The sequence below is a fragment of the Equus quagga genome, chromosome 13 (genome assembly GCF_021613505.1).
Source record: "Equus quagga isolate Etosha38 chromosome 13, UCLA_HA_Equagga_1.0, whole genome shotgun sequence".
NCBI lineage: Eukaryota > Metazoa > Chordata > Mammalia > Perissodactyla > Equidae > Equus > Equus quagga.
Genome location: NC_060279.1, coordinates 62,377,337 through 62,400,442, shown reverse-complemented (window position 1 = coordinate 62,400,442; position 23,106 = coordinate 62,377,337). Strand labels below are relative to the sequence as shown.

Sequence of the window (23,106 nt, the reverse complement as noted above, 5' to 3'; positions counted from 1 at the left end):
GAGAAAATAAAATAGCAGAGAATGATAATTAATGATAATTTGTAGCAAAGTAGATTAAAGTTCTAAGTAGGCAACTCTGAGGAAAGTCAAGGAAAAACTTTCTCTTAAGAATAAGAGATCCCACATTCTGTTCCAGGACCTTTGGCAGAGGCAGAAAAGGTCAAGGGTGCTTACCATCTTTCAGAACTCTGAGGTGTACTAGGGGAACAAGCAAAGCTCATGAAAATATGATACGTACTAGAATACTGGGAGTGGGCCATAATATATGATATTGTCCACTCTCTTGAGCCAAACCCAACAAGGCCTATCCTAAACTAACTCTCTACCACTTTACCACAAGCCCCTCAGGCTACAGATCAAAACTGGGGGGGGGCGGGGGCTGGCAATTAAGCAACCATAATATACTTTTTTTTGTTTTTGTTTAATGAAAACAGGAATAAATTAAGCAAAAGACATTTGAAGAATATAATAAAAAATTAAAACAAAACTTCCCCGCAACAAAAACACATACACAGAAAAAAACCAAAATAGTGAAATTGATTGCTGATCAATGTTCCACACAAAAAAATTTAAGAATATAAATTCAATAAATCATGAGACCAAATATAATGATAAAATATTAAATAAGTGGAAAATGGAGCCAAGGAATCAAATTAAAATTCAAAACACAATTGCAGATCTAAAAGGTGAATCAGAAACAGCAAGTGACAAAGATATCAAAAACATCAGGGTAAGGCTTAAAAAAAATCACAATAAATGATAAGAAATGACATTAAAATATCCAAAGAAAAGAACACAGATGTGAAGGGCAGGCAAAGAAAAGTCAACATTTGCATCATAAATGGAGTCCCTGAAGTAAAGGACAAAACAAATGGAACAGGAAACATATATATACATAAGACAGAAAATTTTTCTTGCACAAAGGAGAAAGAATCTCAGATTGAAAGGGAGCATCATAGGTACTGGGAAAGACTGATAAAGAACATCAACATCCAGACATACTCTGGTTAAGTCAATAATTTCAAGTATAATGAATAATATAACTCTTCACTTAGAAAAAAAATATCACTCACAAGGAGAATATAAAACATTGATGATATCAGAAGTGTTAATCTCTTCTTAAGCAGGTAATCAGTTTTAATTAAAGGAATACTGTGAAAACAAATCACTTGGACTCCCAAAAGATTTTTCTTCATTTAAGCACTTGCAAGCAATTTCTTTCCTAGTAAGAAAAGTCAAAGATACAGAAAACAAAGAACCTTCCTCCTTATTCAAAATGAAATAAGGTCTCATTTAAGATCAAAATATGACTCTAATAACAAATAGCAGAATTCCTATGTTGAGTTTTCCTGCCATTACTTTTTTTCTTTCAGTTTTTTTGAGAAATAACTGACATACAGCATGGTATAATTTTAAGGCATACAGCATAATGACTTGATTTACATATATTGCAAATTGATTACCATGATAAATTTAGTTAACATCCATCACCTCACACAGTTACCAAAAAAAAAAGAAAAAGAGAGGGAGAGGGAGGGGGAAAAAAGGTTTTTTCCTTGTGATGAGAACTTTTAGGATCTACTCTCTCAGCAACTTTCAAATATACCATACAGCAGTGTTAACTATAGTCATCATGCTGTACATCATATCCCCAGTACTTATTTATCTTATAGCTAGGAGTTTGTATCTTTTGACTACCTTCATCCAAATCCCCCATCCCCTACTTCCTGCTTCTGGTAACCACAAATCTGATCTCTTTTTCTATAACCAACATTTCTTGCTACAAAGTCATTTTAAAACCCACCTACAAGGTAAAGCTTTGTTTGTCAAGAACTATAAAACATGTTTAGATGATAATGATAAATCATCAAGCATGGCTGGTACAGCAAATGATAGTTTATAAATTGTGTTTGTTCAAATTCACTTCAGTATAATTAATTTCTCAGCTACAATACACAATGCCACAAAATAACTTCTGAGAGAGAAAATGGGGTGACAAGATTATTAATATATAGCCATTCTGATGTTTGACTATATAAAGACAACAAACAAACATTCTCAAATGTGAAAGAACTCAAGGAATACAGAATCCAAAGCCCTCCCTAAAAAAACAACAAACACAACGAAATAAATGAAACAGAATTCGTAGTAATCAGTGAATCCAACTAGATATAGGACTAAGGCTAAACAATGGGGGTCAGCGGGCACAAGATGTGGTGATGGGTGTAGATCTGGAAGGAAAAATAAATTAAGCAACAAAATTCAGGAGGTGGAGGGTAAGAGCAGAGGGAAAAAGTTTACGAGAGACAATTAATTACCTCATTTTTCAGAGCAGGGAGTCAATTCATACTATCTAAATCTAAAACAATAATTCAATCTCTTAATTTATTTAATCACTTTGATCTTAGATTTTCTAGGTCCTCTTAGAGTGAAGAATAGTATCTAAGATTTAGTAATTCTTAGTTTTCCTTCTGTTTCACTTTTTAAATGTTTTATTCAAGTAAAATTAAAGTTAATATGCAACTGGTGTAATGCAAAACTTCCATATTAAATCTGTTTCATACACGCACAATATATAATTTTTACAATTTTACTTTAGTTCTATTTTCTTCTAATAAATTCAAGTAAAAAATACATTAAATATTTCAATTACAAAGATGTTCAGTATAATCCTATCCTTAAAAAATTCATTCATTTTTCTAGCCATCCATCCAGTCTTCCACTAAACATACACACAGAATTATCCGGGGTGTTAATAAAATGTAAACAATTGCTTATTTCTGAGGGGTTTAGATTCGGGGTAATTTACTGCTTTATTCTCTCTACTTTTTTGTATTACTTGGATTCTAATGAGCATGTATAATATTTATAAACATAATAAAGTCATTTTTTTTAAATCAGAAAAACAACAGTTTGACCACTACAATTTTCCTTCCCCAGAGTTTCCCCAGCTGGAGTCATGCCAGGAAGAATATCTTTTAGCCTAGCAAAAAAAACGTGGAAGTACTGTCATATCAACAAGGACACAAAACCTCAACAGAGGGTTTCTAGTTTGAATTTTCTCTCTTTGGGCTCAGTAGTACATAACTGAATAGATTCTATCATAGACAGATGTACAGTATCTGCAAAACATGCCCCCAAAACCTCATACCTTCACAACAGGATGTCCCCCAGTAGATGCTTTTACTGCTCCTCGGCTACCTTCAGTTTCATAATGGGCTCGATGATGAGTTTTAGGTTGCACTTCTATTTTCAGTTCACATTGTCCAAAATGAGTTGGTAAAGGCCAGTCTAGTGGAGGTAATGAAGATGTGCTATAAACAAAACACACAAAGATGCATTTCACCATGCTATTATTGCCAAGCAGTGATTCAAATTACTTCTTTGTCAGCACCAACATTTCAAGATCTTTGAAGCAAAGTATTCCAAAATAAAACTTTACTTAGTGATAAGTTATAACATTGGATATGGTGGGTGCTTAAGAAAGAATTCTTTAACCTGAAGAATAAAACTGATTTTATCTATTTTTTCTTTCCAGTACTTTTTTAAAAGGACAAATTCTAACAGTTTGTAAAACTATAACTGTTTCTCAACTATGTGTACCTAACTACAAAAACAATCAAAATAATAATAATTTGACTTCTTAAAGCAAAAATGAACATCTCTGTGTATTGTATGTGTGTCAGTATCTCCCCAAGGATTCAAATACCACTCAGTACATATGTCTCCCTCCCTGGTGTGTAACTATAGAAGTCAGTCTATTGTACATGCTGTTTCTCCCATTTCCTCTCTATTGCTCTTTTCCCTGTCTCTCTGAAATATTACTTATAGTCAGTGATGTATTGCAACTTGAGGTAAAAATTTAACTTCAGTACATACTTGGCTGAAAAAATACAAGGCCTATAACTGCAGCATCTCTAAATGCTAATTTTAGAGACAAATGTCAATTGATCAATAAGATAATTTAAATAGCTTAAAGGCAACAGGTTCATTTAGACATATTAACACTGAAAACATGAAATTAGAAAAGAAAGAACTTATGTATATAGGTCAAATACTGATGAACCCAAAGCTAGAATGATTTGTCTTAAAAAGTAATATCTTCTTAGTGATTGGTGAAATGGAACTTTTAAGATCTCTTCTACCTCTGAAATACAATCATTCCTACTGTAAATTTCTAAATTATTTCATTACTTCCTTGAATATCCGCAGCCTAGCTTTACTAGCTACTGTGAAACTCAAAGGTATTAATTTTTATTAGTCTGAAACAACTCAGCTTCATCAACTCTCAGTTTCTGCACTTCTTCTGCAGACTTAAGCAAACCACTGAAAAGATTAAGATAATTTTCAGAAGCAGAGCGATAGGCTCAAAAGGTATCTTCAATTACCATAATTCCACATTATGTTTTTCTAAAGATCTGGATCCAGAAATAAAGATTTATATCAATGAAAAAGCATTAAAAAAAAAAGTAAACAGACGCAACTCCATGTGGGAATATAATAAATGACAAAAATTATCTTTTTTAATCAATTACAGACTAGATTTATTCTATAAATGGTATTGTGATAACTGACAGACCATTTGGAAAATAAAGTCGTTACACTATTCCTCACTCCAGTCCCTAGTTAGACTCAAGATTCAAACATATACATTATATATCTATATATTTTTTACCATGTTTAATATTTTTAATAATATATATTTTATTTTACATGTTATACAAATACAAATACTATATATAGTTACATACATATATTATAATAATAATATATATAAAAAACTTCATTAGAAATACGAGTTAGATTTTTTTATTTTTAATTATTTCAGAGTAGGGTAAGGCTTTCAAATATAACACAAAACCAAAAGGCATAGACAAATTTAAATACACAAAAGTTAAAAATTCCTCTACAATAACAAAATCACAAACTTATAAAGTCAAAAGACAAAAAATAAATTATGAAAAAATATACTTGCCGCAAATATGAAAAGGCAAATTTAATTTGTATTTTGAGCTCTTAAAAATATAAAAAACCTATTCTCAATCAGTTTTATTACTAATTTAATTCATATTATAATCAACCTTTACAAGAAGGTTTTTTAGATAAGAAAATTCCTTCCAGGGATTCTTAAATGTGATTTGTTATTATCTATATGCTTTTAAAATTATGACTTTAGCCTATCTAAAAACAGTTTTAAGACTCAAAGGAAAATAAATGTGGACTTTGGAAGAAATTAAAGAGAAAAAAAGACGAGGAGGAAAAATGGTCAAACCATTCTATAGAGATAATATAGTTACATGCCACCAATAACCCATAAGCACAACAAATGACTGGCAGTCATTTCCATCAACTCACCGAAATATAGGGGTATGGCCAGGCTTTGGTTTGCTCCAGGTAAAGGGTGAAGGAACTGAAAGAAATTGGTCACCAGATGAATCTTTCTTTAAAGGATATTGAGATCCAAGGCCATCATCTATTGAGGTTTCCCGGGATGGTGATAAATTCCCTTGGTCATCTGAACAGAGCTCTAATTTTCCTGGTAGTACTGTAGCTTGATCTTCAGAAGTCTTCCTTGTTTTCAGAGGGATATCAGTCTCTACACAGTACTGAAATGGAAAAAGTGCAGGGCCAAGGCCTGATCCACCCTGGACATTGAGCCAGGTATCTTCTGTTACACTTCCCCTGGGAGAGTGACCAGGAGAAGGAACAGGTGAATGATGAGGTGAAAGGGACCCAGCATAACAAACCTCAGCACTAGAGTGCCGCCGTTTCCCACACGGGGAAGTAGGCCTTGATGAGGGTCCTGAGGCTGGCCTAGGGCTCAGCCAGTTCTCATCAGTGACACTAGATCTAGGAGAGTGGCAAGGAGACTGCCTGGGTGACAAGGAGTGTCCAAGCCCATACTGTTGATGCCAGGAGTCTTCTCCAGGGCAGCCTCCTGGAGAGCCACCAGGAGAAGTCAGAGGGGATCCAAGAGTAAATCGGGCAGCAGCTTCATTCAATTCTGAATCCACATCATCATAAATATGTGAAAGAGATTCACAAGAAGAAGCATCTGAGAACCAGCTCCTAGAAGAGATACTGCTGGCAGGACTAGGACTAAGGGAAGACTCCCGGTAGGATGGTTCAAGAGGAAGATAGAGATGATCTCTAGAAGGCCTTTCCAAATAATCCCTTTCTGGGTCATTTATGTGTAGGTCATCTTCATGAGCATCTATTTCTTGATGACAGTTAGGAGAGATGGATGTAATCTGAATACTTGGGCACTCAAAGGGTTTGGGACCACCTAATGGGCTGTATTTAGATTCAGGAACCTCACAAGTTCCTTCATAGTTTTTGTGACCTTGGAGCTGAAACGGTGGTGACAAAACAGAAGAGTGAGACGGTAATCCATGATGTGGTAAGCAAAGTGGTGAGTTTAAAGTAGATGGAGGTGGATCTACATTAAAGATGTAAATGGATGCACAATCATCTGGCTCAAGATCTATGGGGAGAAGGCAAAAAGAAAAAAACCAAAATCAACAAAACAAGGAATTAGAAAATTTAGATGTATATAAATTACTAGATGAGAAAGTAAATAATAATAATAATCTTGAGAGAAAAAAGTAGGACATAAAATGTACATCATTAGCTCCAATAAAGAGTGGTACGTATTTTTTAAAAAAATGTATCTGGTTATTTCTGCAGATATATGTAATTACTACATATTTACATATGTAATTATACATGAAGTTTTTTCTTTTTCTTTATTTCCACATTTTCTAAAATGAGAACCAGAAAAAATTATCTGAAAATAAACACTTTTATTTTTTAAATAATCATATCCATAATTCTAAAAACAACTGATAGAATTATAGAATGACATAATCATATAAATTCAGCCTCATCTAGGGTCTGCAGGTTAAAAAAGGAGTAAAGGACAAAACAGAGTCTTTGAAAGGTTTTTAGTTGTAAGTATAAACACTAAGTTTATTACTGAAAAGGCTTATACACTCAAACCCAGACTCTAGTCCACCTCTGCCTTTAACTGTGAGCTCTTAGTCACATCATTTAACCTCTTCAAGGCCCCAGTTTCCTTGTGGTAAAACTCAGAACTTTTCCCTAAGGAAATGTTTATGATTAACAGTAACAGCTTTTTCCTCCATAGTCACACCATCAAGAATTCATATCTTTGCTCATAGCAGACTAGGTTACAAAAGCCACATGATCCCATTGGATCTCTTACCTCAACTAGGAAATAACTCATTAAGCTTTTTAACTTATGATTGATCAAGTAACCCTCATAAGGGTAGAAATTTTAAAATGCACCCCCTGCTGGAATATTTAACACTAAACAAGTCCTGCCAAATTTCCTACCACAGTGTTGGGAACAATAAGGGTATTCTGCAATTTCACTTTTAGGAAGGAGTGATTATTTTCCATTTTCAGTGAGGCAGAAGTACTAAGCCCCAGTATAAGATGCTGGTTGAACACCTTCACTTTTTCCAAAGAGCTCATCACTGGGAAACTAAAGACAAAACTGTTCATAGATACAACAGAGAGAAGCACAAACCTTTAGCCTCTTCTGAAAAGTACTGAAGGAGATCATGTTGTTTCATTATATTAGTACCCTTGGAAAATAACACATATCTTTAGACTCCTGGCGTTGCTATCATTAGCCAGCATCCTATAATTTAACTATCTCTATTAAGTCCTAGATTTCAGAACTTTTAAGATGTTCTGTGGTTAGTGAATATATTCAGTAAAGAGTTTTTACATGAATTAAAACAACAAAACAAAACCCCTTAGGTTTAAACCCTAGCTCTGCCATTCCATAGCTGTGCGAACTTGGACAAGTTATTTAATCTGCTTGAACCTCAATCTGGGGAGGCAGTTTCTTCTATAAAACTGACAGGAGGTGAGTAGAGTATCATCTGAAACACACAGGACCATTTTAAAACAAGTAACCTAACACAATGACTAATATTTAGCAAGAACTCAATACACACCAATTACCTAGATTTTCCCTTTTTAAAATTTAAGATGGGTATGTTATATCCTACTTAATTTTTTTTAACTCCGGAATATGTCCTAATAAATTGAAACATCTTTTTAAATACACCATTCACTCCACTCTTGCATTCCACTTACTGAATAAAGAGGAGTAGGAAGTCAGAGCTCCAAAGAAGAAAACCCATATTTGACTGGGATAAAAAGCTGGAAGAAAAAGCTATAAAAAAATAAACAACAAAAAGAAGAGGTTTGGGGGAAAATGAGGAGTGACTAATAATGGGTGTTGGTTTTCTTTTTGCAGTGACGAAAATGTTCTAACACTAGTTGTGGTAATGGTCGCACCATTCCGTGAATATACTAAAATCCACTGAACTTTATATATTTTTTTTTTTTTTAGGAAGATTAGCCCTGAGTTAACTGCTGCCAATCCTCCCCTTTTTGCTGAGGAAGACTGGCCCTGAGCTAACATCTGTGCCCATCTTCCTCTACGTTATATGTGGGACGCCTACCACAGCATGGCTTGCAAGCAGTGCCATGTCCGCACCCGGGATCCAAACCAGCGAACCCCGGACCGCTGAAGCTGAATATGCGAACTTAACCACTCTGCCACCAGGCCAGCCCCTATTTATACTTTAAATGGGTGAACTGTACAGTATGTGAGTTGTATCTCAATAAAGCTGTTATAAAAATATAGTTAGAGAATATAATATGCATATTTTATCACAAATAAAATGTTTCTTAAAAGTCAAAAAAATTTGTTTCTTATCTAACTGTAAGAAAATTATTAAAGAAAACTGTAAACAAATGCTATCACCTAACACAACGTTTTTGTATATGTCTTGGTCTATATATTGGGTATATATTTTATATAGCTATGATCACAACATTTTGGGGGTTTTTTCCTAAACTTTTATTGAAATATAAGATAGATACATAAAAGAGCACACATCATAAGTACACAGCTTGATAAGTTTTCACCAATAGACACACCCTGTAATAGCACCCTTAAAAAAAAAAGAACATGAACAGCTCAGACCGCCCCCGCTTGGCACCCTCCCAAGTCATAACCTTTCGCCCAAGAGTAATCACTATACTGACTTCTAACAGCCTAGATTTGTTTAGCCTATATAACATACAACTTTTTCAGTGTTTTCAAAAATATTTTATTGAGCTTTACAGAAACTTTCTAAACAATTTTCAGGGCCATGCAAAATGTCAAGGGTCAATGATCATATTTATTTCCTACTTTTTGCTTTTATAAATAGCGTATATTGAACATCTCTATACATATACCTTTTTGTCTCCTTCTGAATTGTCTTCGAGGATAAATTCCTAAGGGTGGGGTTACCAGATCAAAGAGCACCCACATTTTCACCACTCCTACTATATAGAGACATTTGTTTCAAAAGACTTGTTTTAATTTGCAACAGTGGAGGGACATGAGTATCAATTTTACTAGTTTCTTCAACCAGGATGTTATTTTAAAATTTAGTGTAATTTAGAAGTAAAATGGTTCAGCACAAAATTCAAAATTTCTAAGCAGCAAAGAACAGAAAACCCTAAGCAAAACATCTTGGGCGGGGGGGGAGAATCTTATCCAACATAACAAGAAGTCCAAAGGTAGGACAGTTCCAGAATTGGTTATTCATCAGTTCAATAAGGTCATTAAGAAATCAGTTTCTTGGGGCTAGCCCGGTAGCACAGTGGTTAAGTTCACATGTTCCACTTCAGCAGCTTGGGGTTCACCGGTTTGGATCTTGGGTGTGGACCTATGCACCGCTTGTCAAGCCACACTGTGGCAGGCATCCCCCATACAAAGTAGAGGAAGATGGGCACAGATGTTAGCTCAGGGCCAGTCTTCCCCAGCAAAAAGAGGAGGCTTGGTGGCAGATGTTAGCTCAGGGCTAATCTTCCTCAAAAATAAAATAAAATAAAATAAATCAGTTTCTTTCTACATTCCTATTTTGCCATTTTTGGGGTACCAACTTTGCGCTGTTCACTTTTCAACCATATATGTGTATTCTGCCCTAAACCAGAGGTAATGTGATGATTCATTTAACAAATATTTTTTGAGTAGCTACTATATATAGCAGGCATGTTCTAGACATTGAAAACACAAGAGTAAACAAAACAAAATCCCCCTCCTCATAGAATTTACATTCTAGTAACATATGGAAGGTGGCATTTGTTATAAGGAAAAATAAAATAGGGTAAGGAGAATACAGTGCAAGGAGGAGAGGAAGTTAATTTAGATAGGAATGTTAGGAAAGGGTTTTGTCTCCAATACCCAAGGAGATACCAAAAGGGTATGAGGAACTGAGCTATAGAGAAATCTAGAGGAAAAACACTGCAAGAGGTCAAAGGCCTGAAGATGGAGTAGTTTTGGAGTGTACCAGAGAAAGCAAGAAGACTAGTGGGTATAGAACTGAGTGAGGGGTAGAATGATAAGGGCTGGGAGGGTGGGGAGCACTGGCTAGTCAAGTAAAGCCTCACAGACCAATAGAACAACTAGTTTTTATTATGAGATGGAAAACCACTGGAGGGTTCCAATCAAAGGAGTGTCAGAATCTGATATACATAATCTGATATACATTTAAGAGACTACCGTAATAATCCCAGTATAAAATAATGGAGCATAGGACCTGGGTGGTGGTGGGTTATAAAAGTAGAAGCAGCAGTCAGAAATGAGATTTTTTTATTAAGGCAGAGCAGACAGAACTCACTGATGGACTGCACGTGAAAAAGAGAGGAATCAAGGATGACACCAAGGTTTGGGGCCTGAACTATTATAAGAACAGTATTTCTAATTACTGAAATGAAGAAGAAAGTGAGAGAGATTTCAGAGATATGAAATCAAAACTTCTATCTTGGACACATTAAATGTGAGATGCCAATAAGCTTTCCAAGTGGAGATATCACGTAGATACTTGTATATAAAGTCTCAGGCTGGCCATGAAAATTTGAGAGTCATAATGTAAGGCCATAAAATCAGAAGAGATGACTAGGGTAAGTGAGCGTAGAAAGCAGGCAACTGAGGCATAGCAGATTCCAAAGTTTAGAGATCAGGAAGACAAAGAAGAATGAGTAAGAATGAGAAGAGAGAGTCAATGAAATGAAAGAACCAAAAGAGTGTGGCATCCCAGAAGCCAAGTGAAGAAAATGCTAATTTATTCAATAGCTATTTATAATGTGACTACAATGTTCTAGGAACTGTTCTAGAGGTATATAAATAGTAAATAAGACATGCATGGTCCCTGCCCTCAGGCAGCATACAGTCTCAGGGGAGAGTGACAAAAACATAAATTAAAAATTGAAAGTACTCCTAAGTGGTGGAAAAGAGACTAAAGAAGGAACCTATTTTACAAAGAGTACAGGGATGGCCCTTTTGAGAATCCAGCATGTAAGCTAAAACCTGAAAGATGAACAGGAAACAGGGAGCAAAGGAAGGAGTAGGGGGAGGGATGGGTAGAGAAGCTGATAGTTCCAACACAGGGGGATAGTAAAAACCAAATACTGAGTCAGATAAGACCTTGGCTTCTTTGAGAAAGGGAAAGGCCCAATATGTGGCTAGGGCCAACAACTGAAGGGGGAGAACTGAAATAAGCAAAACCTAGAAAGATCATGGTAAGGAGTCTGAATTTTTATACTAAGGATAACGGAAACTATCAGTTTTAAAAAGGGAGTGATATGATCTCTATTATATTTGAGAATAACTTCGATTGCGGTATATCCAGACCTAGCAAGTAAGTCCCTGATGTTTATTAGGTCTATAGTAAAGTATTTGTTAAAGTTGTTGAAACTACTTTCCTTTATAGAATCCATATTAATCCTCAAGTTATGTCAACAAAACCCTCAATTAGGAATTTTTGAACCATGTATTTTCTTGGCAAGCTGTCAGGCTGGTTGAATTAGGACGATAGCCAAGAACTTTCTACAACTTAGCTGACAATGTCACCTATTCAAAAGGTGGTTGAGCAGATAGAAGTAAAACAAGTCTCCGATCAATCCAACATATATAGCATAAAAGCTCATACATTAACTCAGAGGAATTTTTGTTGGACCCTCATTCAGACCCTCTACATACAATTTTAGATCTCATAACATGTAATATATATGTTCATCTAGTCCACAGATTAGAAGCAGGAAATCAAAATGGAGAGAAAATAGTTGCAAAGAAAAGGAAAGAGACAAGAAAAAACAGGCAAACAGTCCAAAGGGTAGAATCATCCCTACATTCTAAGGGTAGTACCTAGAATCATCCAGAACAACTTGTTCTTTAAGAATTCCATCTAAGTGTATTGCTTCTTTACAAATTACATTTCTCTTTTAAAAATATACAAATTGTAAATTTAGTTCATGTTCATTATTTCATAAATACTGTAGTAAATCAAGGATTGACAAGAGCAGGTGGATTTCATTCTTGGATCCCAGTCACAAAATAAAGAGTTCAAAATGGTATATTACAAAAACTCACCCCATAGTTGCATAACAATGCAACTGTACTTAATGCCACTAAACGGTACATTTAAAAGTGGTTAAGATGGTAAATTTTATGTTATGTATATTTACCACAATTTAAAAAACAAAAAACTGCTGGCACCTTAGTTCAAAGTGGGACAGCAGCACCCAACTGTTAACAGTCACTGAATTCTTCACACCATACATTCATAGTTAAAAAATAAAAATCCAGTTTTACTTAAGAATGTACTGGATAAGGTAGCAAAAACTATTAATTTATTAAACCTCAACCCCTTGAGTGAAAAAAAGAGGGGAGAAGGAAAGAAAGTCACCCTTGGAAGATATAGTTTCATTCAAATGTAATTATTGTACCAATGTCATTTCAGTGGTTAACTGATGCTGAAATCCACACCCTTTTGCCAAATAAACTGTAAATGAAGCAAACATATTCTACATCATAACGATGTCTTAAATCATTGCAGAGATCTGAATATAAAATTTGGGGGAGTGCTGCTTCCTCTTTTTCCCAAATGTCACCAAAGCCCAAGCTCTGGAAATGATATGAGTGGCTTCTACAATCTCACTATGATAAGTGGTCCCAGGCCCATAATTCCAACTATAAAATTCTCAAATTTATGGTGCTTCAGAAATTTGACCATCTCAAGATTTATTTACTCTGTGTTCCTTCAGCCACCAGGGGGCCCAACGCAAGCATGCAGTTATCTGGGTAATAGAGGTTGCCTAGGAATATCTTTACCTACACTATAAAGCAGGGGTTGGCAAAATACAGCCCATGGGCCAAACCTGGCCTACCACTGTTTCTGCACAACCTACAAGCTAAGAATGGTTTCAAATGGGCGAAAAAAATAAAAGTAATACTGTATTATAATACAAGATGATGTGAAATTCAAATTCTGGTGTCCACAAATAAAGTTTTATTGGAACAGAGCCATGCTCATTTGTTTGTTTGGTGTCTACAGTTACTCTCATACAACAAGGGCAGAGCTAAGTACCTGTGAGAGATATTGCTTCCCACTGCTACTTGGTGCACTAACAAATTGCAGTGACAGCTTTAACTTGACAGCATTTTGAGGGCAACGAATACTGACTGCAACCTTTATTTAACTTACCAGCGCATACCTATCACTTCAAAACAGGAAAGAGTAAAGTGGACTTCAAATTGAATGACACGAATTAAAGGCACAACGGAGTGTGGGTTATTTTGTTATCAAATTAGATGGCATAGCATTATGTTTATTGTGCAATGACATTATGGCTGGGTTATATAAGAAAACCTTACACACCAGCATTGCCACAGTAAGCATTCATCACAATACTCCTAACTCACAGGAAAACAAAAGAAAAATTAGAATAAACAGAGTATCTTATCACAGTGGGATTTCTTCAGAAAAAGAAAGTTTCTGAATGGCTCATTTGTTAGCCAAGCAAAGAAGGTCATTTACTAGTGGTGATTTATTTAAACTGTGTTCGATTGCAGCAACTGAAGAAACTTGTTCAGTGAAAACAAACTTGTATAAAACTATTAGCCTTTCAGCAAGAACGGTCGGTTGAAAAATTGAGGATGTTGGTAGCAACATCAATAGGCAGTTACAAAACAAGGCAAATGATTTCAAGTGGTTTTCCCTGGCTCCTGATGTGTAACCATATATTACCGATTCTCCTCAATTATTATTTATCTGAAGAGTCACTGCAGAATTTAAAGTGATTGAAGAATTAGCCTCTATGAACAGTGTGCATGGAACAACTTCAAGCAAGAATGTTTTCAAAGAAGTTGAGAAAACAATAGCTGAGTGTCACCTAAGTGGATTCTGTAGAATGTTATAACTGGTGTTGGTAAAAATATATATGAGAATACTACAATAATAAGAATACTATGAACTGTACACCACCAAATTAGACAATCTATGAGAAATGGGCAAATTCTTATAAACACATAAATTACCAAAACTGACTCAGAAGAAATTGATGATCTTAACAGACCTATACCAAGTAGAGAGATTCAATCAGTAGTCAAAAAATCTCCCAAGAAAAAAAGTCCAGAACAAGATGGTGTCACTGGTGAATTTTACCAAACACTTAGAGAAGAATTAACAGCAATGCTTCTCAAACTCTTCCAAAAGATGGAAGAGTAGGGAACACTTCCTACCACATTCTATGAGGCTAGTATTAACGTGATACCAAAGCAAGACAGAGATACTACAAGAAAACTACAGATCAACATCCCTTATAAATACAGACACAAAGTTCTCAACAAAATACTAGCAAACCAAATCCAACAGCATATTAAAAAAAAAACAAATGAAATTTATCCTAGAAATGCATGGATGGTTCAACATATGAAAATCAATTACCACAATACTAGGATGAAAGAAAAAACTACAGGATCACCTGAATTAACACAGAAAAAGCATCTGACAGAATTCAACACACTTTCATGACATTAAAAAAAACACTCAAGGGCCAGCCGAGTGGGGTAGTGGTTAAGTTTGTGTGCTCTGCTTTGGTGGCCCAGTGTTCGTAGGTTTGGATCCCAGGTGCAGACCTAGCACCGCTTGTCAAGCCATGCTGTGGCAGCATCCCACATAAAACAGAGGAAGACTGGCACAGATGTTAGCTGAGCAACAATCTCCCTCAAGCGAAAAGAAGACAATTGGCAACAGATGTTAGCTCAGGGCCAACCTTCCTCACAAGAAAAAAAAATACTCAGCAAACCAGGAATAGAAGGGAACTTCCCTAAAATGGCCTACAGCATTTATGAAAAATCCATCATATTAATGGTGAAAAACAGAAAGTTTTCCCTCTAAGATCAGGAACAAGACAAAGATGTCAGCTTTCACCACTGCTATTCAACATTGTACTACAAGTCCTAGCCAGAGCAATTAGGCAATAAAAAGAAATATTTTAAAGGCATCCAGATTGGAAAGGAAGAAGTAAAACTACCTCTATTTGCAGATGACACGATTCTATATATAGAAAATCACATAGAATTCACAAAACACAACTAGAGCTAATAAATGAATTCAGGAAAGTTGCAGGGTAGAAGATCAACACCTAAAATTCAGTGGTGCTTCTATATACCAGCAATGAAGAAACCAAAAAGGAAATTTTAAAAAAACCAATTCTATTTACAACAGCCTCCAAAAGAGTACAATACTTAGGAATAAATTTAACCAAGGAGGTAAAATATTTGTACACTAAAAACTACAAAACATTGCTGAAAGAAATTAAAGAAGACCTAAATAAATGGTAAGACTTCCTTTGTTCCTGGATTGGAAGACAATATCGTTAACACTGCAATACTCCACAAAGCAATCTACAAAGTCAATGCAATCTACCAAAATTTTAATGGCTTTTTCTGCAGAAATGGAAAGACCACTCTTCAAATGTATATGAAACTGAAAGGGGCCTGAAACAGCCAAAATAATACTGAAAAAGAAAAACAAAGCAGGAAGACTTACACTTCATAATTCAAAACTTACCACAAAGCAACAGCAATCAAAACAGTGTGGTATTGCCATAAGGACAGACACATAGACTAATGGAACAGAATTGAGAGTCCAGAAATAAACCCCAAATATCTATGGCCAACTGTTGTTTGTTTTTGTTTTTTTGAGGAAGATTAGCCCTGAGCTAACATCTGCCAGCAATCTTCCTCTTTTTGCTGAGGAAGACTGGCCCTCAGCTAACATCCATGCCCATCTTCCTCTACTTTATATGCGGGCCGCCTGCCACAGTGTGGCTTGATAAGCAGTACGTATGTCCGCGCCAGGGATCCAAACCGGTGAACCCCGAGCTGCCGAAGCAGAGCGCATGAACTTAACTGCTACACCACCAGGCTGGCCCAATCAACTGATTTTTGACAAGGGTGCTAACATGATTCAAAGGGGAAAAGAACAGTCCTTTCAACAATTGGTGCTGGGACAACTGGATAACCACATGCAAAAGGATGAAGTTGAACCGCCACCTCACATAATATATAAAAATTAACTCAAAATGGATCGATGACCTAAATATAAGAGCTAAAACCATAAAACTCTTAGAAGAAAACATAGGTGTATACCTTCATGAGCTTGGATTTGGCAATAGATTCTTAGATTGGACACTAAAAGCATAAGCAATGAAAGAAAAACTAGATGAAATGGACTTCATAAAAATTAAAAACTTTTGTGCATTATCAAGAAACTGAAGCCTAGCCAGCCCTGATGGTCTAGTGGTTAAAGTTTGTGCTCTCATCACTTGGGCAGTTGCCAGTCACGGAACCATACCATCTGTCTGTCAGTAGCCATGCTGGGGCGGAGGCTCACATAGAAGAACTAGAAGGGCTTACAACTAGGATATACAACCATGCACTGGGGCTTTGAGAAGAAGAAAAAAAAAAAGAGGAGGAAGACTGGCAACAGATGTTAGATCACGGCAAATCCTTCCCTGGGGAAAAAAAATAGAAAGTGAGAATATTTGTAAATCACAAATATGGTAAAGGCTTAGTATCCATAATATACAAAGAACTCTTACAGCTTAACAATAAAAAGATAACCCGATTTAAAAAACTGGCAAAGGATCAGAATAGACCTTTCTCCAAAGAAGATAAATAAACTGCCAACTAGCACATGAAAAGACATTTAGGTTTAACATGACTGGTCATTAAGGAAAGGCAAATCAAAATCACAATGAGGGGATCAGCCCCATGACTGAGTGGTTAAGTTCACACGCTCTGCTTTGGCGGCCCAGGGTTTCGCCGGTTCAGATCCTGGGAGTGGACATGGCACCACTCATCAGGCCATGCTGAGGCGCCATTTCACAAAGCACAACCAGAAGGACCCACAACTAAAATATACAACTATGTACTGGGGGGCTTTGGGGAGAAGAAGGAAAAAAAAAATACAAACAACAAACCACAATGAGATACCACTTCACACTCACTAGGATGGCTTTAATTAAAAACACACACACAGGGGCTGGCCCAGTGGCACAGAGGTTAAGTTCGCACCTTCCGCTTCGGTGACCCAGGGTTCGCCAATTTGGATCCGGGGTGCAGACATGGCACCACTTGGCAAGCCATGCTGTGGTAGGCGTCCCACATATAAAGGAGAGGAAGTTGAGTACAGATGTTAGCTGAGGGCCAGTCTTCCTCAGCAAAAAGAGAAGAATTGGTGGCAGATGTTAGCTCAGGGCTAATCTTCCTCAAAAACACACACACACACATACACACACAGAAAATACCAAGTGTTGGTGAGGATGTGGAGAAATAGGAACCTTTATACATTAGTGGTGCAAAGTAAAATGGTGCAGTGCCGTGGAAAACAGTCTGACAGTGCCTCAAAAAGTTAAACAGAATTACCATAGGACCGAGCAATTCCACCTCTAGGTATATACACCCAAGAGAATGAAAACATGCATCTTCACAGTGGCTTGTACACAGATATTTATAGCAACATTATTCGTAATAGCCAAAAGGTAGAAACAATCCAAATATCCATCAACAGATGAAAGGGGAAGCAAATTATAGTGTATATATACAATGGAATATTATTCAGCCATGAAAAGAAGTATTGACAGATGCTACAACATGAATGAACCTGGAAAACATTATGCTAAAAGAAAGAAGCCAGACAAAAAAGATGACATATTGTATGATATTTCTAGAATAGGCAAAGTCATACAGCCAGAAAGCAGAGCAGAGGTTACCAGAGGATTGGGGGAGGAGGAAATGAAGAGTGATTACTTGAGTGATTACTTAATGGATACGTGGTGTTTTTAAGGGGTGATGAAAAAGTGTTGAAACTAGAAAGAGCTGGTGGTTGCATAACATTGAAAATACATGAAATACCACTTAATTATATACTTTAAAATGGTTAATTGTAATGTTACGTAAATTTCACCTCAATAAAAAACAAAAACAAATTGAAAGAACTTCCAGACAGGACTGAAGACACACATTTGCCCATTCCCTACCAAAACACCACTAAATGATAGTAAAAGGATTTTTTTATTTTTTTATTTTTTTTAAGATTGGCACCTGAGCTAACAACTGTTACCAATCTTTTCTTTATTTCCTCCTTCTTCTCCCCAAAGCCCCCCAGTACATAGTTGTATATTTTAGTTGTGGGTCCTTCTAGTTGTGGCATGTGAGACGCCGCCTCAGCATGGCCTGATGAGAGGTGCCATGTCCGCGCCCAGGATCCAAACTGGTGAAACCCTGGGCCGCCGAAGCGGAGCATGCAAATTTAACCACTCGGCCACGGGGCTGGCTCCCAAAAGGATTTTTTTTAAGGGTATAAAGTTACAAGAACAAAAAGAACAGGAGGTGAACCATGGCAACAAAACTTTCAGAAGGTGGAATGCAGGACAAGTGGTAACTGATTTAGCACCTGAAAAAGCTACAACTTAAGACAGCAGTGAAAAGAAAACTGATTTCCAACAAAGAACTCCAAACACTCAGGAAACGCACTACCAGGTTCTTTTGGAAGTGAAGGTGAAGGCAAAGCTGAAAACAGGATTGGTACAAAGTTTGTTTAATGAGTCACTAAAATCCTTCCCAATTTCCCACACCTCCTCACTCTGCACTACTGGATGCCTGTTACTCTAGGCAGAAGACTGGGATTTTCTGAAGAGGTAAAACAAAAAAACAACTGAGGGCCAGGGTAACCATACTGAAAATAGAGTGATGAGATAAAGTCTCTCTAAAACTTGTATATTGAAACACCCAGCACTTTTCCATCTCTTGGCTCACAGTATAATGGGCTTATACTCTTCAGGCAATACACTGGAAGACTCTTCTCTTGGGAATCTGAGTAGCCTAAGAGAGAAGACCTACAGTTAATGACATCACAGGTAACCTAGCAAAACTCCTACAATGAGGCCTGCAGTTAGCAAGTGCTGCTTGTGATCACGGAACTGCCATTAAGATTTTGGTGCCCCATTTTAAAAAATAAGCAGATAGTCAAAGATCATCAAACGTCTGAGAAAAGCTTCAACATTAAAGGCGGAGGTGGAAAAGAAAAGTTGGGGAAGAAGACTACGCAGTAAGATGCAAACCTCAAAAATAAAAACAAAGCCTGTCCTCAGTAACCTCAGAGTAAAAAGAAGATATTGTAAACTTGAAACAAGAACATGTGCTTATTAAAAAAGATAAAGAATCCCTAGAAATTTAACAAATGGAAGGCTCAAAGAAAAATTCAAAGATCAGTTGAAGAAATTTTTCAAGGAGTTAAGCAAAGAGACAAATAGGAAATGGGAGACAATGTTAGAATCTGTGCAGGAGTGCCACAGTTGTAACTTAAAGTTCCAGAAGAAGAGAACAGAAAATGAAGAGGAAGAAATAAAGCATCACTGAAGGTGATTTCAGCACAATGGATGAAAACAGATCCACACTGACACATACCAACAAGAAATTTCAGAACACAAAGGACAAAGAGAAGAACTTAAAAGATTGGGAGAAAGGGAACAGTTTACATAGGAAGACTCCAGAATCAGAATATCAGGGGCCAGCACAGTGGTGTGGTAGTTAAGTTTGCATGCTCCATTTCGGTGGCCTAGGATTTGCTGGTTCAGATCTTGGCCACAGACCTACACACCGCTCATCAAGCCATGTATTCCCACATACAAAATAGAGGAAAATTGGCACAGATGTTAGCTCAGGGCCAATCTTCCTCACCAAAAAAATAGGAATCAGAATGTCCTCAGACTTCTCAAGAGCAACACTGGAAGCTAGAAGAAAATGGAGAGCAACACCTTCAAAACTTTGAGAAAAAATTATGTCTAATCCAGAATTCTACAACCAGCCATAATTAAGTGTGAGGGGAGAATAAAGACATTTTTAAATATGTATGGTCTGAAAACTTTACCTTCAGTAAGCTACTAGAGGAAGTACTCCACCAAAAAGAGTATAAAGTAATAAAGCAAAAGGACACGTATCCAAGAAACAGGTCATCCAACACAACAGAAAGGCAAAAGGGACTCCTCAAGATGACAGAGAAGGGAGATCTCAGAATGACAGATGTACAATAGCTTAGGTAACAACCAGTCCAGATTAAAGAAGTTTAGAAGGCTCTGAGACAAGTCTCCAAGAAAATAAAACTGACAGACTAACTGATGTGTTTGAAAGCACTGAGATGAGATTCAGGCACCTAGAGGAAACTTTAAGAATGAACTGGCGTAAGTACACAGAACAATAACAGTCATTAACTTTAAAAACAATTAACAAATTGTACAAGGAAGGAAAAATTATAATAGTATACTATATGACTTAGCTATGAACAGGACAATATGTAGTCATAATAATGTAAACAATATTAATCTAATCACAATTATGATATAACCATATTGGGGAATGAGAAATATGCTCGTGTGTAATTGGGAATGACAGTGTGCTAAAACATCATTTCCCATAATGGGAAGTTCATACATAATGGCTAAAACTGAAAAATCAAGAAATAGTGGTACAAGCATGTTATCTAGAGATTTGAAGGTAAATACCAAAAGAAACTACTAAAAGAACTGAAAGGAGCTGCCTCCAGGCAGGGGAAAAAGGAAGGTAAGGCAGAGGCAGAATCAAGGAACTACCTCTTCCAGAGAAGCTTTACTGAACAATTTGATTCTTTAACAAAAGCATGCATAATATTTGTAATAAGTAAAAAAAAAAAAAGGAAGAGCACTTTATAAGAAAAACGAGGTTTAACAAGCTATCAATTGCCTAAATTCAAAACAATTCAGAAACTTGGAAAGGAAAATCAGAACATTACAAAAAATGGTAAGTAATAAAAAAAGAAAAATTATGTTGAAAATAAGATTATATTAGCACAGCTAGAGTCTGAAAAAATAACGCAACAAAGAAGCAAGAGAAATTGAACTAACTTATACCCCAAGTTCATTAAGCAAAGGAAATCCTCTTTATTCAAGAACATTTTAAGAAGCAGTGTGCTGGAATGAATGTGGAATTTCACACAGGTACTCAATTCTACTTATCCCACCAAAGCAGAAAGAAAATACTTCCCGTGAAGATTTTTAAAAAGCAAAGAATTTCATTGTCTTTAGGTCCTATCATTGCTGAAAAATAATAATGAACAGTTGATCAAAGGAATTCTCACAACAAAAACAAAAAAAACAGCAGAATCATTTGGCAACCATTTACTTAGCACTACTATGCTTGATTATAGGGACAAAGTCGATAGCACAGAAATGGTACTGGAATCACAGCTTAACATCCACATATAGGAAAAAATCAATAAGGCCAATTTACAGTCATCTAAGAGAACACAGAATATGTACTAGTATGATTTTGTAAAAAAAAAAAAAAAAGGAAAAGAATGCCAGAACAATTTAATTTTCTCCTAAGATAACCATTACAGTGGCCTACAAGGAAAAAATAATTAGGAGAAATTCAAATCTACCTAGATTATAATAATGAGCCATTGAGTCCATCCTATGTGACACTCTCACCACCGGGGCAAGAAATTGTGGTAGCAATTAAGCAGGTAAATTGTTTTGAAAACAGTGACCCATACTTATCAGCATTTAGAACTTCTCCTTTTCAACTTACTTATGAATAAACAATATATCCAATATATATTCATGCTTCCAAATTTTGTACTATTTCTATTAGTTATACATAATGGTAGCTACTATGGCAGGTGAAATTCAAAACGACCATGAGAAGCTGGGAAAAAAATTCCCTTAAAAGCAGAGAGAAAACAATAAAATTGTCTAATTATGATTCCAACACAAATACAGAATACACGAAGACCACACTAGACAACAACTGGATTGTACATCATATTAAGGAGGTAGCACAAGCCCAAGGGGAGGATCAAAGGAGAAAAACACAATGGAGAACACAGACTTTGGAGTCCCATTTACTAGCTGCCTTGCCTTCATCAAGTTAATTATCTGAGTTTCAATTACCTTAACTGTTAATTGAGGATAATATCTACACTGAAAGATTGTTCTGAGGATTCTAAATAATCTATATCAACACCTAGCATTATGTCTGAAACAGATATCAAATAAACGTAAGATTTATTATACACATCATTTAATAGAACAGAAATCTGGGTCTCAATAATCTGCATATTACTATTGACTATAATTTTTAAGTCAATGATAGAGTTCCATCACTTAAAAAACTAACAGCATATTATCAGATAATAAAAGCACAATGTAAGAATTTAAAAAGTAGTCCCCTAGGGCCGGCCCCATGGCCAAGTGGTTATGTTCGAGGGCTCCCCTGCAGCGGCCCAGGGTTTCGCTGGTTTGGATCCTGGGCGTGGACATGGCGCCTCTCGTCAGGCCATGTTGAGGCGGCATCCCACATGCCACAACTAGAAGGACCTGCAACTAAGATATACAACTATGTACCAGGGAGGATTTGGGGGAGGTAAAGCAGGGGAAGAAAAAAGATTAGCGACAGTTGTTAGCTCAGGTGCCAATCTTGAAAAAAAGGAAAAAAAGTAGTCCCCTAATATATTACATCAGTAAGTCCTTTACCACAGTGATATGAATACTAATTCTTATACTTCCAATGAGTGTACAAGAACCATGGTTTCTAGAAAGAAATACCATGTAATATTGTCTGTCCATTTCTCCCAAACCCAGCATTCTTTTTTAGATCATTTCTTCTCTTTATCTCTTACTACTCTG

The 23,106-nt window shown here is 36.2% G+C and overlaps 1 protein-coding gene across 2 annotated transcripts in view; it reads right to left on the bottom strand.

Annotated features, from left to right (window-relative positions):
- The window catches only part of NFATC3 (nuclear factor of activated T cells 3), a 126,699-nt gene that overhangs the window by 85,230 nt on the left and 18,363 nt on the right, over nucleotides 1–23,106 (bottom strand). For both annotated transcript variants that reach the window (XM_046680915.1, XM_046680914.1), the window contains exons 2-3: nucleotides 5,356–6,484; nucleotides 3,152–3,314 (exon numbers count right to left, since the gene is read on the bottom strand). In XM_046680915.1, coding sequence (XP_046536871.1) covers nucleotides 3,152–3,314; nucleotides 5,356–6,484 — 1,292 coding nt within the window. The remainder of the gene's footprint in view (nucleotides 1–3,151; nucleotides 3,315–5,355; nucleotides 6,485–23,106) is intronic.